This window comes from Rana temporaria, chromosome 5 (genome assembly GCF_905171775.1).
Source record: "Rana temporaria chromosome 5, aRanTem1.1, whole genome shotgun sequence".
NCBI lineage: Eukaryota > Metazoa > Chordata > Amphibia > Anura > Ranidae > Rana > Rana temporaria.
Genome location: NC_053493.1, coordinates 273,685,012 through 273,704,294, shown reverse-complemented (window position 1 = coordinate 273,704,294; position 19,283 = coordinate 273,685,012). Strand labels below are relative to the sequence as shown.

The following is a 19,283-nucleotide window of genomic DNA, read 5'->3' as shown; positions in this document are numbered from 1 at the left end:
TAATTCTAATATGATTACTTTATTTCAATATCTTTAAAAACACCATAACATGAATAATGATCACTACTTTTGATGGGTAAACCTACAAGGAGAAACAAATGGGACCATGATGGCAATGAGAGCTATGGGCTGCAATGCCTATCTTTTTCACAATCCGTACACATTATTGTGTGTTTAAGCTCCCATGATTCATTGCACTCCATTAGTATATAATTCCATAACATATTAAATGGTTGTGACTTTAACTAAGGCACATATTAACAAGCTGTATTTTAATGGCAACACCGGTACCTTGATATTTTCTAAAATATGCAAGGTTTTGTTTTGTTTTTTCTTTAAAAAAGAGCTGTAAAAATAAAGAAACCCCATTAAATAAAGGTCAATATAATGTACATTTTTACTTCATTAATAAAACAGTGCAATTCAGAAGAGCTGTTTGGTGCACCACTGTTTATCAGTGCCCTCTGCTATAGAGATGTTGTCATTTCTAGTAGTTTGTTAAATGTCTCAATGTAAACTACGATAGTTAGTCTATTTCTGCAAGGCAACACTATATCAGTGTAGCAGGTTCAGAAGTTTACTGAATCACTTGCTTTTTACTTGCCCTGCTTGTGTAAAGTTTCTAGAGTAGACTATAGATTTCAGCCTGAGTTGTGTCAAGTGTAAGCAGTAAGCTCTGTGTGTGTATCCAGTACTCAGGATAGCTCGGAACGTCCTAAAATACCCAGTCTCTCTCACTGTTTCTCTCCTCCCATATTATGGCAAGGACAGAGCTTCTAGTCCAAGTTTCCACCACCTTGTATCTTTACGAGCTCACCATTTCCCATTTTCACATGCAGAAAATTGCCCTTACACCCTGCAACCCTCTCCAACTGCTGTCTCTACCTAGTATGAAAGAAAAACATGCATGTGAGAGAGAATGGATGTTACTAAAAATAAAATCATAAAATGCACCTATAAATCAACCCAAAGCAGCAATAAGCAAACCAATAAATTCCTAAATGGGGGTAACCATTGCTTATTAATTATCTTTCTGTTGGTAATCCATGTTGTCTGGCCAGGCAACGTATTGACACTCCTAGTGGTCACTGTGATGTTATAACATTTTGGTTCAAAGGTAGAATTGACTTTGCTTTATGATTAATATTGTATTAGAATGTAGACAGCAGGGTCCATCATCGTGTTTTCCATCTTCCTATTTATCATTTTTATTTATCTGGTACTGGTGACACAAATTATCTGCGGTCACAGCTCATTGGCTCTAAGTGACAGATTGTTTATATGTATATCAGTGTTACAAAAAGTAGTAGTGTTATTGATAATGGCACTTCAGGTTACGAGGCAGGCTATATCATTTTTGGTAGACGTCTTGGCAGCTTCAACGCCTGGCCATAGGAGAAGATGACCGGCTGTCTCGTCCTCCCTGCAGGAAAAAAAAACAGAGCAAATGGTCAGTGTTCTGCCCTGTGAATTGTATGGTAGACAAATACTATTATTAGGCTGAAAATGTAATAGGACAGAAAAGCATGAACATACAGAAATATATGCTTTTTTATATTTCCTATGCTTATTGCATCATATTTTCAGAATTCTACTTTTAATACAGAGCCACTAGAAGGCACCTCACTCTGAATGTCTGTACAGTGTACTTGCTGAATCATTACTGATGAAAAGTACAGAAGGAGCTACCCAAAGAGGATGCTGTTTCCCATAATACTAAAAAATCCATCATATGTTGCATTCTCAAGTCAAAATCAGGTGCAAAAACCATCACCATGTACTGTGCCTACAGGTATCAAACAGTTCTCCCTTCTATGAACCTGTTACTCAGCAGCACTGCTAAATCTGTTAAATACATTCTATTCCAGGTTACCAATAAATATTGCAGATATGGGTGCAGTCAAGGCACATACAGTATTTATTTTAAATATTTTATCTTTTTTTTTTACTCGTCCTTTGCTCGTTCTATTCCCAACAGTATTCTAAATGTTCTTTCTTTTAATGCTGGGACTGGCTGTTATTTCTGCTGCAGAGATAGCTATAGTCTTTCAATATTTATTAGCCAAAGCAGACCATGATCTGGTGAATATAAGATTGAGCTCCTAGCAGGCAATTACCTATAAAACTCACAGCTACTTATTGTGAACTACCATGATATCCAAATACTGGTAATATGGGTTTCAACCACTTGCCAACTACTAAATATAGGTTGCACTACAAAAATACTTGTGCTATATCTATAGAAATTAGCAAATAATATAGGTAAAGATAAAGAATATGAAATTAGCATTCATATATACAGTCAAGTATTCACAGATGCTAACCAGAGCAATAGTATTCTTAAAGACACAAACTTTTAGGGATAGCCAACCGTACACGCACTTATAAAATATAGTTTTTGATGTTGTTTGTAACTATTCCTGGGGGATTATTGTAATAAATTGTGTGTCTTAGAAGCACCATTAAATCCCCTCCCCCTGTTTAGCATATGCTAGTTTTAAACACTTAAATGCATTTTAAGGCTAAATCTTAAAAAAAAAAAAAAAGTAAGAGTCTTTATTGGTCTCCCCAAAACATGTAAACATAAAGAGCTTTCTTCAGCAAAAGTAAAGAAAACAGTTCATAGTTTTGGTATCAAGAAAACCATACAACAGGCTCACAGCCAGACTCTCGGTCCCACCCTGGGTTTAGGCTTCCCACTTGTCTCAGGGTGCTGCAAAGGCCTCAGTTGTCCATAGAGTTCACATTTGCTCACAGCTTGTGAATCACTCCACTCTGCCTCACTGAAACAAGTGCTGATTCCATCCTGCTGCTTTTCAAGATTCCCATGCCTTGAAGGGCTTAACCCCATCAAAGTCCTTGTAATCAGGGTCTGGAGATTCTTCCCTCCCAAAACTCTTCGAACCTCTGAAATTTCGGGTCCCTAATAAGGACTTTTTAATCCAGAGAGCAATACATTATACATATAGTTCCAAGGGTAGCCACCACACCAAACTCTATGTTTTAGGTAAATGCCCAGTTGCTCACCCCCAAGGAAATCCCTACAAATCCAAAGCTGGTATAGAGGCACTCACTGGCCTTGCAGACAAGATAGATTAAATCAGCAATGTTTTTATTGTCAACATTTCAAAGAAGCTTAGTTTATCTTTCTCGAAAGATGGACTGACCTTCATCAAAACGTCGACAATAATGTTGCTGTTGTGATCTATCTCCTCTGCAAGACCCGTGTCTCTATACAGGTTTTGTGTATATAATATATATATATATATATATATATATATATATATATATATATATATACACACCTGTATATTGTTACTGTTATAAATGTTTCCGTTCAAGACCTTAACACCTTTTCTTTAGTAAAACAAACACAGTAATGATGTCTAAATGGCTGAAATTACCCAGCTACAGAACCAGAATTAACAATGTCAGTTCTTTTCCTATTCATTTAGTGACTTTTTTAGTTTAATTGCTTTCTGGTGAAACATTTTATGAAGGGTCATCACCTTTTTTTTGTTTAAAAGGAATATGTTCTTGTATATCTATCTGGAGAATGGCAATATAACAATACAGAATATGAGCTGAAGCTTATTATTGAAAGAGAGTTTCATAAACCCCCCCAAACAAAATGTGTATGTTGGATAGATATTAATTGTTTTTGGACCATTTAACAGAAAAACTAATGTCTAAGTTTGACCCAAAGCTGAAGCCTGCCTTAAGCTCCAATGCTCTCAGGGGGTTTAAATAAAGCAGAGAGATGTTTTTTTTCCTGGGAGGGTGCATGTGATTAGCATAGGGCCAATCAGCACTATCCAGACAGAGGGTCAGGGGTCCTGCAGCCTCATAGAACAGTCAGAGGAGAATGAGAACTCTTCCTACAAGCTTTGACCAGTTCTCATCCAGACACTGATAAAAGTCACCAGACTGCTATATACTGCTGATTAGAAAAGTTATTTAGCAGTTTATATTTACTAAAATAATTGCATTTCCATGTTCTATGTACTGTGGAAGACCAGATATAGTGAATGCAGGGGTTAGTAACACTTTAAGAAAGAATAAAGCAGGGGTTAAATAGGAAAAAAAATCCCACTTTTTTTTACTTTGACTGAAGTTGCACAGCAGATGACTGGAATACAATGTAACACAATAATTACATTGTTTCTATCAACATCACTACTGCAAGCTGTTACAGTGATTACTGATAAGAGAGCTGTTGTCGACAGCTTCTGTACATAGATGGTAATCTCAGCAGATTCCAAAGAGATTGCATACAGCAGTGTAAGGGTGGAGGAAGTTTAGGTTCCTAATATTTTATTGTTAGGATTTTCTAAAAAAAAGACAAAAGAAGACAGTGGTTGATTCGGGTTGTCCACACCTATGCATAACTAAAACAACCATGGATTAACCTGTCAATGAATTTCTGCATTCACATACAGTAATGCCAATTCAGAGGATCAATGTTTAAAACCGAATATGGACCTTTTTCTAAAGATGCCTTTACTGTCTGATCCTCAGCAACTCATCTACTGTATTGTGAGGACTGTTTCATATTTGCTCTTTTCATACTGCAGATTTTAGAAAGCATGCAAAATTTGTTTTCTAAATATGGATAGACTGTCATCGTTCCTAATGATAAACAGCAAAATCATACAGATTGAAATATATAAATGGGACACATTTTGAAAGTGTGGTCCTACTCATATTTTTGAGTACATGTAGTATTTCGCATATAATTCGGTAACTAATTGAATATGCTTTACAAATATTCTTCTCTCCAACATAAAGTCCTAAAGCAGATAGGCTTTTTTCTACTGTGCCAAACAATATACTGGATTTGAGAATGACAGATTTCATTGGCCAAGTGTACTTTAAAACACAGCCAAAGGCAGAACCTGCCAGACTCAAGCAATAACTCAGAGCCATCTGTGATAATTTTTCATTTTAAACAAAATCTTTGAATAATATTTACCAAGTTAGCAACAAATAGGTCTACTAATGATGGTGATTTCTGAAATTCAGCTTGTTTTACTGAAGACGCAAAGATGTTTGGTCAATTAGACCCTTGTTTGTTTTGGTCATTTACAATATAACAAGTATTGCCAGTACAAATGGCAGCAGATTAACAAGACATAAGGTCTGCTTCAATTATATTAAATTACATATTCTGGTCTAAAAAAAAAAAAACAAGTCCATCTAGTTCAACCAATAAAAGGGGGGGAAAAATCATATAATACCATACCCACAGTTGATCCAGAGGAAGGCAAAAAAAAAAACAAAGCATGATACAATTTGCTCCAGCAGGGGATACAATTCTTTCCTGATCCCCCAAGATGCAATCGGATATTCCCTGAATCAACTTTACCTATAAATGTTAGTATCTGGTTATATTATGTACATTTAGGAAAGAATCCAGGACTTTTTTTTTAAAGCAATCTACTGAGCTAGACAGAATCAGCTCTTGAGGGAGTCTATTCCACCTTTTTAAATATATTTTCCTCCAGATGTATAATATATAATAAAAAGAGTGCCCCCTTGTCCTCTGTGATGACCCTAATGACGTCACACGTCCAGCCCTGCCCCCCTACAGTTAGAAACACACATGAGGTCACACTTAACCCCTTCAGCGCCCCCTAGTGGTTAACTCCCAAACTGCAATTGTCATTTTCACAGTAAACAATGCATTTTTATAGCATTTTTTGTAATGTCGCAGTCACGAAAAAAATCGCTGATCACCGCCATTAGTAGTAAAAACAAAATTATTAATAAAAATGCAATAAAATTATCCCCTATTTTGTAAACGCTATAAATTTTGCGCAAACCAATCGATAAACGCTTATTGCGATTTTTTTTTACCAAAAATATGTATAAGAATGCGTATCGGCCTAAACTGAGAAAAAATATGTTTTTTTTATATCTTTTTTTATGTTCTACATAAAAGTACATCTGTCACTTGCTAGCTAACCTAAAAAAATGAAGAGTAGGAATGGCCAGCAACCTCATACCTTATTGCAGAGGAAGCCTACAGTACAGAAATTTTCATTTCTGAAAAAAGTTGGCATTGAAAGGTGGCCACATAATACCGCAGAAAGTTTACCTATTAAAATGACCTACATTCCATCTGGGCAGGAGGGTTTGGAAGCATGCTGCATGTAGGCACTACTAAGTACCTGCATTAATATCTACAGCAATCTGAGATTTTTTCTCTATGGCATGCTACATAATAAAACATTTATTTTAAGAATTTAACAGTTAAGACCTTGGGCACACTGCATTCCCATTTAATCCTTCATTAACACATAGTTAATTATAATTAGCCCTATTTATTGCTTGCTCCTCTTATCTCCCCTCCATGTTTAAACTATTTTGTATAGTTCTTTCCTGTTTGTTCTTCAATTATTTTATTTTTTTTGTAGCACCACTTAACAAAATGTGTTGTTATAAGCAAGATGCTATAGGTCAGGGGTCTCCATATTTTCTAAACAAAGGGCCGGTTTACCGTCCTTCAGACTATAGGAGGGCTGAATCGATGGCCGGCGGCAGTGGAAATTTTTCTGGCATCAGTAGGAGTGAACATCACTACATTTGGTATTAGGTTGGGAGGAATAGTGCCCCATCTTTGGTAATATAGGGAGTAATTGTGCTCCATTATTGGTGTCAGTAGAAGAAATGGTGCCCCATTGTTGGTGCTAGATGTCAGAATAGTGTCTCATATAAGTGAGAGGATTAGTGCCCCAAGGGCTGGATAAAAGCAAGGAAAGGGCCGCATCTGACCCCCGGGCCGCAATTTGGAGACCCCTGCTATAGGTCATACTGGAAAAATGTGTAATTATTTCTTGCTTTTTTTGTCTTGATAATACACAAAAAAAATACAGTATATATAAAATATATTTTGGAAGAGGGTATCCCCAAAAGAAAGCTTTGCGTGTCTCTAAGTGACAATATGTGTTTTACCTCTGTATTACAAATTATAGACACGTCAAATATAAATATTTCTCTGGTCCATAAAAGAACACATAATCAGCATTGAGCAAAAGCTTTGCCTATTGCAGAGTTATTGGTCTGAGTCTGTGGGAGTGTGCTGGACTGATGCTCCCAGCATCATGCTGTCCAGGCTTAGAACTTTGTGCTGCCACTGGAGCTGATCTTAAGATCAGTGCAGAACACTGTTTTCCTACATAATTTAATTCACTGCACATTAAAAAATTTAACTGCAATTGGGATTTACTAATATATTATTAGCATGGTCTCTTTTAAAATATCTTTATTATTTAATCAGTTTAATTACAAAAAAAGTTTACTTCTACCGTAGAACATCAGAACAGCTGAATAAGCATCTTTTAACCTTTGGCCGTTCGGTGGTCCTTTAAACCAAGTGCACCATTACTTTACAGTAATCTTGATACTTGATAAAGTATTCTTGATAGCGTTAAATAACAAGCAATTCTGGAGAATACCAGCAGGTAGGAATGTCAACCAGTAATGGTATCGAACAATAAAAAAAAAAACATATGAAAGCTATCATCATCCTGGCAGGTACTCAGAGGCAAAGCAAAAAGGCATTTATAAAAAATGTACAACATTATCCTGCCAGGAAGATAAGAGTATACAGTATAATGGCCTAGCTATTCAAAATCTGAATATTTTTTTAAAGGATGTGACACCAAGGTATATTCAAATAAGGTGAACTTTGTGGAGAAGAGTTATTTGCATGATGTCTAACTGGGTAGTTGAATTATTCACCAAAGAGACGAGATTAAGAGTCTTTGTACTTCACAGCTATGCGGATTTTGTACTAAATCCTACATGTATAAAATTAATTCACATACAATTTACCCCTGCTGTGCCAACTTCTTAAGACATAAAAGATTGTGTCACATAGATGGGCCAGTTTTTGTTATCACTAATTATGTATTAAAACATTAACAGCAGTCAGGAACAAAAGGTTAATATCTTCAGTCCTTTTCCATTGCTGATAATTTGTTTTTAAGTTTATATTTCAATTAAAAAGGATGCAAATGTGTCTGTTCTCATACAAGATGCGTGGCTGGTTAAAGTCACCCACTGGCCTACAACAAAAGTAAATAAAACAAGAGAAAAAACTAAAAAACTAAATAAAATGTAATTTTTTATGTTACACTCCATGTGGATCTACTTGATCAGCATATTGTGTAATGACTTCCTTTTTATAATCAAGAAAGGCAAAACTACGGCTCAGGTACACATGATGGCTTAATGCAACCCACTTTATGATTAATCATGAATTCGGCTCTGGTGTTAGCAACTTAGACAAATATATGATTATGTATAACACAAGCAATATGGAAATATTAGGTTCACAGGCTCAGTAATATAATGATATCTGTAGTTACCAGTTTAAAGATCCTGGACAGGGTTCCTTGACCATCTCTGTGTGCATCCTTGTATCCCTTGTGGGATGATTTGTGGTGTTCATAGTACCTGGGACTGGATGATCCATAGCAAGTCTTATGCCCTTCTCCGCCCTACATTCAATATAATAGACACATCAGAAACATCATTTTTGTAAAAAGCCATTCCAGACTCTAGTGGCTTAACTGAAACCAATTAAGTAAATAAAATTAATACTGGACTCCAAAGATAAGAAAGAACAATGCAACCTTAAATAGAAAATAAAAATGTGTGTTAAACTGGTTATTGTTGATGAATCTGAAAATTAAACAAAAATCTACCAGTATTTTAAATCTCTGTCTCTGAAGTGTTATAATTTGAGGATGCCCAACTAACACCTATCATATAAAAAGTGGTCCACATAATGTTTATGCCTGTATTTAAAAAAAAAGTTTTTTATGCCAGCTGGCATACGTACTTACAGGGTCCAGTGCACCCCTCACCCTGTCTGTCTATCAACTAAGGCCCATGGCACATCTCTTTGCTTTTGTTTTTTTAACATCATCATTGGTCACCTTAAAGAGCGCCTGTGATCAGAATATGGACATTAAAATAATTAGATCTTCATAAGAAGCAGTAGTTTTAACACACACCATTCCTTTATAGATGCTTTTAGGACTCAATCACACTGGCTTCACCTTGTTCCTGGTGAGTACTGAAAAAAAGTAGTGCAGCTGCACACAGCTCCAAATGGTTCCAGCCGCATAAACAATCCTCTCATTCAAGCTGTATAGGCCACAGTGCCTGTGTGAATGAGGCCTTACAGGTTAAAAACACCTACTGGTGGTGGACATTAGGGGGCTGACAGCCTGGCAAAATCTGCTCTCATAGAAAAAAGCTGTGCCTGTTTGTAAATTTTGAAAATGTATTTCTCTACAATGCTTATAGATAGCAGAGATGGATGATTTAAAATAAGTTTACTGTTTGTTTAGAATAGTTAAATATGTCAGCGTGCATGATCAGGGCACGGGTACATTTTTAAAGTTGGATGTATAATATTGTGTTGTATATTTTGTGAATGGCATCTCATTTGCACATACACAGTGCAACAAAATGTGTTTTATGCACAGGTGTGAGCCATCTTTTAAAGGGTCACACTTTTGCTATAAGCCTTATTTTGTTAATTTACAAAGAAATATCTTTTGCTTCCAATAACGATCAAATATACTGAAACACTTATTACACTGGCCAGAAGCTTATCACTGTTAGATCCCTGTATTTGGGTCACCAGCAGATATTTATGTGTCAGATGGTCTATCAAGTAAGACAAGTGACATTTGTTAGCAACCCACTTCCAGAATATATTTGAAAATAAATCCATATATTATCTATGCATATTAGCAACTTCAATATGATGGCCAAGATTCTAGCTGTGAACATATCCATGATTGTATTGTTCATTCAGTCTTACAGAATTAATACTTATTTGTTCAGTAAAGATAGCCTAATTAGGTCACTATCATGAACTGAGCAAAAGATATTTAATCTGAGGCAAAGCATGGGATATGGTTAGTCTGTACTGGAGCTGGAGAAAGGGAAAAAAAAAACATCTGAAATACAATAAAAAAAAAGGAACAATCTAAACACAGCCCATCTCTAAAAAAGGAAAAAATAGATGAAAACATAAAAATATTCAACATTTAAAGCACAGTCAAACTAAGACAACTCAGACACACATATCAAATATGCTTCTGAACATGAATAAATAGAAAATATGTATAGATGATAAAAAAAATATATATTTTGCCCTGTATGTACATTCACTGAAGCCTCCTACACACGCACCGTAAACCATGCGTGTGTACGAGGCTTTGAGGTTTCTCGTCAAGAAAACTGCCCAGAATCTCGACGAGAAAAATAGAGAACCTGCTCTCTATTTTCTCGTCGTGATTCTTGGCAGTGTTTTCCTGCCGAGAAACCCGAGCGTGTGTATACTTACCTGTCGCATGCTTGAAATTACTTTGACGCATGCGCGGTAGCTTCCAAGGCATAAGTAGGGTGAAGCAAGATGGCGGCGACGGCATCGAATGTGACAAGTGCATGCTTATCGTAGTCGATGACGTCACCGCGTGCGTGCCATTCAAAAGAACGACGGTTCTTTTGAATCGTACGTGTGTACACTCGGCCAGCCAGTGAATCTTGCCAGGAATCTCGTCAGGAAAAACAACGTGTTTTTCCTGACGAGAATCCAGGCCGTGTGTACAGGGCTTCAGACAAATAACAACAGAATCTGGTGCAGCTGTGCAGAGTACCCAATCAGCTTCTAGGTTTTATTGTCAAAGATGAAGTTAGAAGCTGATCGGTTACTATGCACAGCTGCACCAGATTTGTGTGTATCAGTTTTAGTAAATCCTCCCCTATGTGTCCTACTGTAGTGTGTCTGTTGCATGTCAAAATGGCAATAAAAGCTTAGAAGCTCAATAGAAAATGAATACAGATGTAGTGTAATTGTCTTAAAAGATATCATATGTGCCATAATGAAGACTTCTGACACTCATGCATGTGGGTAATCATTCAAAGAATGCCTCTATGCTGCAAGATGTAAGCATCTGTTGTTAAGATCTAAACACACGCGGCCATAAATACCATAGTCTATTTTGGAAATGAGAACAGATTATTACTAGCTGAAAAAGGCATACTACTATAAGGACTCTTCTTCTTACAGGTTATCTAGTATGACCATCCATTCTTCACAGACAAACTAGTTCAACAATACATGCACTGTATCTTACAATGAACACCTTATATCCAAGTGTACACATAACACATACATAACAACACATCTAAAAACAAGCAAAAAAAGCAAAAGTGCATATGTAAGTGTTCTTCTTTTCACTGAATTCAAAAGAAAGTTGTCAGTAGCACTAGCAGTGTTCCACGAGCTTTGGAAAAAGAATATCTTTGCCATGCAAAAAGCAACATCTTAACATAGGAAAAAGCCTTATATGCAGACTTATTAATAAAAGAGTGCCAGTATTAATACAACAATGGGATCTAATAGTTCCATAGAGCCATCTCTTTGATAAAATTCTTTAATTGTAATACTTAATTTTTTTTGTGGCTCGAAAAAATTACTGGCAATAATTTAGTACAACCAATCATAGTTTTTTTGCTTCCGCTACACCTGTACATGATAAATTCTTACTGGGTACTGGAGGCTGAATTTACAAATTAGCACTTAAAACTGGCACTTTTTATTCAAATAATAGAATATTCTTTCAGTCAATGTGGCTCAATCATCCTCCTGTAAATAAAGCTAAAGCAGAAAGTTTTTTTTATGGGTAGCAAGGCTGGAAAGCAGATGTGAATGGAGCAGAAACTAGTTTATCATTGTAAATAAATAAAACTAATAGAACTGAGAAAAAAAAAAAGAAACAAAGCCATGAAGGAATGATACTGCAGAGCATTGGTGCAGGTGACCAGAGTGTCTGAAAACGAAAATGTATTTATCACCTACCCAGCTAAATCTGGCGGGGAACAATCCTCTCTGCGTATAGAAGAGACAGAAACAATAACATGATCACTGTGTACAAATACAAATAAAGGAATATGGAGTCCACAATTCACATACAGCCTAACTGCTTTATTCAGAACATAAAAACCTAAAATGTATGTGGAAGTCTAGAATGATGTTGCTGCTTTGAAATGTTCCCACACCCCCCTGTTGCAAAATGTTTCCACATAAATTCCAAACATACCCACCTTTTACCTATTTTATATTACACAGGCCATGACAATCATAAATGGGTGGAGGAGGTGCTGGTAGGAGAGGAGAGGGTGACTGGAGCGGCAAGGTCAGGAACCTCTAACAGGCACACACACATTTTTCAGCAATATTCAAGCATTATGTTTTTTTTTTCTTGTAGAATGAATACAGAAAATCCAAAAATTAAGTAAAGCTGACACAAATTATTAGTTCCCCTTAATATATATATATATATATATATATATATATATATATATATATATATATATATTACAAGGGGGAACTAATAATTTGTGTCCAAATTGGAAAAATAAACTCTAGATGGACTTTTTAGGTACCACAGTAACACAATCGCCTAAAAGTATATAGTATTTTATTGACACAAAGGGATATATTAAAAATCACAAAGTGCAGTTAAAATTCCTAGCATATGTGCTAGAGACGCTACCTCATACACATCACCACAGCCACCTAAGGCCATACTGTAATTCAGCATATAACTAAGTACATGTAACAGAAAGTGGGCCTGGTGTAGGTTGATTTCACAGATAGCAGAACTCAATGCTCGATGCTCTACATGTTTCGTGCTGTAAGCACTTCTTTAGGAGCTTCGGGTAAGTATTATGAATCACATCTGCTTGACCCGGGTAATTTTTGCAATCATTTTTGTAAATTTTACTTTCTGTTGGAGGTATTACCGTAGAAAGAAAATAAAGACTACTAATTTTGAATGCCAACCCTGTTATACCCTTATTTCTGTGAACATGTAAAAAAGCAAGGACAGTATGTACACCCCTGAAATGGCCCCCTTTTTAGAAAGTAGATGCCACAAGGTGATTACATTTTTTGACACAATTCTCTTGATGTGAAGAAAACTTGGTATTAAGGGGCTAAAACATGGAGGTTGGTAGTGGTGCACAAGATTTACATTATTAATATACAGGTCATACACAGAGGAAGGAGAAGTCGAAGGAGATATTGTACATGTCATATGCAGTGAGAGGTTGGAGATGAAAGGTTCACCTTCTGAAACATGTTACATCCATATTTATCCGATTCTGTTGTGGACCAAAAAAAGGGTCCTGTGTGAGTTTGGTCCAAATGTGAAGCAAATTCAGTCACACTATCTGTATGGCTGAAATTGCATTGCATAGAGATCACATGTGATTTGCACTGCAGTGCGGTGTGAATCACATCCGATGTTGGACATCGCACAAGTGGGAACTGGCCCTTTGACCCATTGAGCCTTGTGTGTAAATTTGTGATTGAATTATTGAACACTGCAAACAACAGAATTGTTTACAGCACAGCAACTAAGGAGGGCTGGTAAACATAAAATCATTAAAAGATCTTTACAGTGCCACCTGCTGGTAGTAATACTTAATATTTACCTACTTATTTATTTTTAAAAGAGAAGTACAGCCAAAGCTTCATTTTGCACTCCAGTGACCCATTTTCAGCAGAGAGCAGGCTGAAGTCCGCTCTCTGCGGACGTTACAGAGTCAGTCCAGGTTCGGGCGTCATCACAACCATAGAGTCGGGATCTGCCCATACGCCTGGACCGGCTCAGCCTCTCAGCCAGTCGGATGCTCCCACCCCCTCCACAGTCCAGCGCTCCAATGAGCAAGGAGGGGGCAGAGCAGAGAGTTGTTGTCTGACAGTCACCAGCTATCTGCTCATGGAGCTGTGAGAAACAAGTGATTGGAGGTGTTTGATCGCTTCGTTCTCAGTGTTAGAGGCGCCGGGGGACAAATGCAGTATCGGACCAATGCTGCATTTAGCTAGGTAAGCATGATACAAAAAACAAAACAAAAAAAACATACTTCTCTTTTAATATATTTGTTCTAAACTTAAAGGAGTTCTCTGACCTAAAAGTTTTAACCCCCGCTGTGCCCGGGCTGTAAAAAAATAGAAAATAAACTGTCACTTACCTGCCTACGATCCCCCGTTGTTCCGATATCGCCGTCCCGTTCTCCGGTCCCGGGCCCCTTCCGCTTCCTGTGTGTCGGTGACTCATAGTGCGCTCAGCCTATCAGCGGCCGCAGCAATGTCCCGTCGCGGCCACTGATAGGCTGAGCGCACTATGAGTCACCGACACACAGGAAGCGGAAGGGGCCCGGGACCGGAGAACGGGACGGCGATATCGGAACAACGGGGGATCGTAGGCAGGTAAGTGACAGTTTATTTTCTATTTTTTTACAGCCCGGGCACAGCGGGGGTTAAAACTTTTAGGTCAGAGAACTCCTTTAAGGTACAACTAAAGGCAAAACTTTTTTTTTAGTTTTGGAGTGGAGAGGAATAAGAACACATCATATTTTATTGCTCTCTGTGTCACTCTTAGGGAGATTCACCCTCTCTATTTGTCCTGTTTACCATTATCATTGGAAGTGAAAGTAAAAGAAAAGCCCAAATTTTGGGTTGTCACCATAAAAGTTATAAAGGAGAAATCTTCCAATGAAGACACTAGTTCTGGTGACCTGGGGGTCCACAAGAGAGTCCCCCAATTTGCAGGCATTTCCTCTTACTTCCTGTTTGGCGATGGGGCAACAAGTGAAGGTATATCTCCCCAATAGAACAAAGATGGCAAAAAATAAACCTTACAGGGGTTATAACTCTCCCTTACTCTATCCAAAATGAAAAAAAAAGTTTTGCCTATAGTTCTACTTGAATAAATCTGAAAGAAAAAAAATGAGATTATTAAAAACGCCAGACATTTATTTTAAGATCAGATAAATCAGCCAGCATTAGGAAAAAATAAGGAGAAAATAAATGAGGAGGATGTATCGTTTGTCACTTTCTATTCCTTGTAGATGATATCTGAGACATGAAAAATACAAATTATATATATATATATATTTTTTTATCGGTATATACCATATACTTTACTTTGCCATTTACAAAAATTAACTGTGTGAATGTAAGAGAGTTATGCCGCATACACACGATCGGTTCGTCTGATGAAAACAGTCCGATGGACTAACCGATCGTGTGTGGGCCCCATCGGTGAAAAAATGAATGCCCTGTACACACAATCGGTTCGTCTGATGAAAACGGTCCGGTGGACCGTTTTTATCAGACGAACCGATCGTGTGTGGGCCCCATCGTTTTTTTTTCCCATCAATGAAAAAACTTAGAACCTGTTTTAAAATTATCTGATGGTTAAAAAAACGATCGTCTGTGGGCAAGTCCATCGGTCAAAAATCCACGCATGCTCAGAATTAAGTCGACGCATGCTCGGAAGCATTGAACTTCATTGTTCTCAGCACGTCGTAGTGTTTTATGTCACCGCGTTCTGACACAAATGGATTTTTAACTGATGGTGTGTAGGCAAGACTGATGAAAGTCAGCTTCATCGGATATCTGATGAAAAAATCCATCGGTCCGTTTTCATCGGATGAACCGATCGTGTGTACAGGGCATAATTGTTCTCACCGCATAATCACTTTATAAATACTTTTTTTGTTTGTAAAATATTTACCTTTGGTTGAGAAGGGGGTGGAGTTCTGGGTGTCACCTAGAAGTAGGGATAAATTAAAAGTCATTAGAGGTAGATATAGTTATCACATTAAATAGATGCAAGCAACACTCTGTTGTGACATTACACATGATATCATCTCAGCCACTTCTGGCCTACAATGTTCATTACAGCTTGTGAAACACTTTGTACAGACGCAATGGGCCCAAAACGTCTTCCCATGTCTGCTAACCACCACTCCCAGGCCACAGGGGTTACAAGGGCTGGATCTCCTGGCATAGTAAGCCTGTGCCTACAGGTGGTAGAGGCAAAACAAGAAAATGTTCTATGTCAAGTGGTGATCTTAGCAAATGGTGCTGCTTTAGGCACTAAATGTTGTGTGCATATGGGCTTCAGTGATGGAAATTTGGCCCTGCTGCTTACAGCTCAGGCTGTGACCATTGCATGAACTAGGAACAGTTTTTCTGTTGAAATCCATTCTCTACAGAGTCTTTCTAAAACAAATAAGGTACTAATGTATCTTAAAGAACAGTGGATTTTTTTTTTGTTTTCATTCGAAATTTCCAAAATAGCTTGGCTTGTCTGCAAGATAGGACATTTTTTCTTTAAACACTTACAATGTTCCTGAAGAAGTGGACAACGGGGTTGTCATCGGTATGTCTACCATGGCCATAGTAAGACCTCTGGGGAGAGGATGAGAGGTAGCCGGATCTGGACAGGGATCTGGACAGATGAACATCCTGAAAAAAATAAACAAATCAAGGAATATCAGCAACAATATAGGTAAATGTGTATCCTGTATGTGTCAGAGACCATGCTACCCTCAGTGTCTAGAGAAATAGAAACCTATTCCTGCTTTGCACATATGAAACTGAATAAACAGAAAAACACACAAAAAAAAAAATCATCGTCTAGGCTTGATTTGAATAAAAAGGTATGATCAGTGCTACCAAGAAAATAAGTTTCAGCACTGCCAAGACTGTAGAACTGTTGAGGCAACAAGTTCTAACCGATGGCTGTATGTATGCAGAAAAAAAAAATTACCGTAATTGTTCTTATTTTTGACCATAAATATTACACAGCATATACAAATCCACCACATGTTCCCTTTAACTGCTGATAGCAAAGTTGATTTCTTAGATTTAGCTGCATGGCCTGAAAGGGGCACCTGGATTACATGACAAGCTGATGAGGATTATCAATCCTTTGGCAGGTTTAACAGTGCCTGTGTTTTTTTTTTTTTTTAAATATGTCCAGCTAGAAATATTGTAGCCCAGGTCCACTAATTGCATATCCCTGTTGTAGGCGATTAGTTGAAAAATGTAAGAAAAAAATAAGCAAGTGCAAGTGATATTTCACATATATTTCACTATTGTATATGTGGAATAATTGAACTCCTTGCTTAATTTTCATTCACATCAAAATGACTGTTGGCTCATTATATCAGTCATAGAGAGTGATAAAGGTTACACTTCCCTGCTTTAAAATGTTATTCTCCCTTGTACATGGAGTTTAACCTTGTCATGCACTCAAGTAAAGTTATACCTTAAGGTCAAGACCGTTATCCATGGTTAATTATATTGGATATATATATATATATATATATATATATATATATATATATATATATATATAGAAAGAGAGAGAGAGTGATTTATCAGATAATCAATCCTCATGGACATGTTTTAACTCCAGTAAAGAGCACAGACCTTGTGCTTTTTTTGGCAGCAAAGTCCCAATTTCGTACTTGATATTGCATTCAGTTATGAATTCAGGGAAGGACACTGCTTATTGACATTGGCAAAACTGTCCTATAATATTATATCTGCAGAAGCTGAACTACGTGTCAGTGACAGATCTGTCCTTTTATCGCTGTTATAGTGTCACCTTTTGTAACTGAGATGTGAGTTACAGAGATTAAATTCATGAAGCTTATCAAAGAGAACAGGACCAGATGTTAAAAAGACTCATCATCTAGTTAGAAGTTTGGCCTCAAGGTTGAACTTCTTCCAGAGATATATATCTGGATAAGCAATTAATTAAACATGTGCCAAGTGTAGTGTGATAGCTTAAATAGGATTGCTCCCGAGGATGCTGGAAATGGAAAAAAATAGAAAGTGTTAGTTGTTTTGGAAAATAAACAACAAAATTCTGCTTGGCAGTTCAAAAACATCCAAAGTTGACTTTTTGAGGGTAGCTTATGTAAGACGTTTATCTATAGCCCTCTCCATCTCTGTGTTATCAATTATTTCTGCATATTCAACCAAACGAAACACTATTTAGATCAGCATAAGTATAGAGGAAACCCAGAAAGTATTCAGGGAGTCTAAACTGCCCATTAAGGATAATGTCAAGGAAATGTCAGAAAATGATCTTTCAGTGCAAAAAAATACATAGATATAAGAATAATTATTGAATAATACAAATAGAAAAATTGAAATGTAACAAAATGTATGTTGTCACTCCTCTTCAGTAAGGCTAAAGTAGGAATAAAAGCTGTGCTCACATCATGGGGTTGCTCTGGTTTATTGTAAAGTAAATCTCTCCCTCCATCCCTCGTTGCTCACATGGTACAAACACCACGGAGACATTGAGGTCTAGAGTAAAAATAAAATATCAAACAAAAATTAGCCTTTGCATCTTGCTGTGTGCCCTAGATCTCAAACCTATGCTCACATCTGCTCTAAAACCATTTATCAGCTAACAAAGAGAACATGTCCCCTCCCATGATTTCATGTAATTCTCTACACATACAATATTATGTGCATATTTAGACAAACATGAACCCTTAACTTGCCTTGGGCTAACACTCTACATACATATACATGTTTTTGCTATACATACAGCATATTTTTTACACATGTTAATGCTATTATTTTGGGCAACTGCGCCTGTAGTACAGAAACCTAGGGGGCTCATTTACACTTCTGCATTGCGGTAGAGCATGTTAAATGCATTGCAGTGCCATTCATTTTGAATGAAGTCAACACACATGCTTTGCAACGTGGCACAATTGTTGCATTTCAAAAAAAGGTCCAATTTTCAGCATTTCATGGTGTGTTGGCAGTCTATTCATTTCAAAGGGCTGCCTTAACTCAATGCACATTAGGCTGCAATGATGAATGGTAATGTGCTGCACAGATGTAAATGGGCTCTAAGGGCCAGTGGCAATGGGCTTCAATGGCCAACTGCAGGACCCTTTTCATCAACAGGTGCATTTGATAGTTGACCTCCTTCAGACCTTTTACAAGCTGCTTTTGCATTCCCGTAGGCTTGTATGAGGAGAGAAGTCTGACGAGACTGACTGTTAAGGGGGACACACACATTTCAAAATGATCAAGGGCGGAATAAATTGATCAAATGAAGGGTCAATGGTTTGCAATTTTTATTTAACTTGATCCTTTTAGTCGAATTGAATGACCATTTGAATAATCATATCAATACATTTGTAGCCACCATTAGATATCCCCTGGCTCCTTAGCTTATAAAGAAACCTGTATTTAGTATGTGTTATGTAGCTCTACAAGTCTAGAATCATAGATTTCCCCCCTTTAAGAGTATGCTTATATAAAAAGACAAATGACAAATCTGTGAATTTTATTTAGCATGGTTTTATACAAATCGGTGTCTCCACATAACAACTATTGTCTATAAAAAAGACTTTGCTTTTAT

The 19,283-nt window shown here is 37.1% G+C and overlaps 1 protein-coding gene across 5 annotated transcripts in view; it reads right to left on the bottom strand.

Annotated features, from left to right (window-relative positions):
* The window catches only part of LOC120940808 (myelin basic protein), a 239,111-nt gene continuing 219,828 nt past the window's right edge, over positions 1-19,283 (bottom strand). For 4 of the 5 annotated variants that reach the window (XM_040353863.1, XM_040353864.1, XM_040353866.1 and 1 more), the window contains 5 exons: positions 16,229-16,351; positions 15,615-15,650; positions 11,888-11,917; positions 8,373-8,504; positions 1-1,423 (listed from right to left, as the gene is read on the bottom strand). In XM_040353863.1, the coding sequence (XP_040209797.1) occupies positions 1,379-1,423; positions 8,373-8,504; positions 11,888-11,917; positions 15,615-15,650; positions 16,229-16,351 (366 nt within the window). In that variant the 3' untranslated portion in view covers positions 1-1,378. The remainder of the gene's footprint in view (positions 1,424-8,372; positions 8,505-11,887; positions 11,918-15,614; positions 15,651-16,228; positions 16,352-19,283) is intronic. The other variant, XM_040353865.1, reaches the window with a different exon arrangement.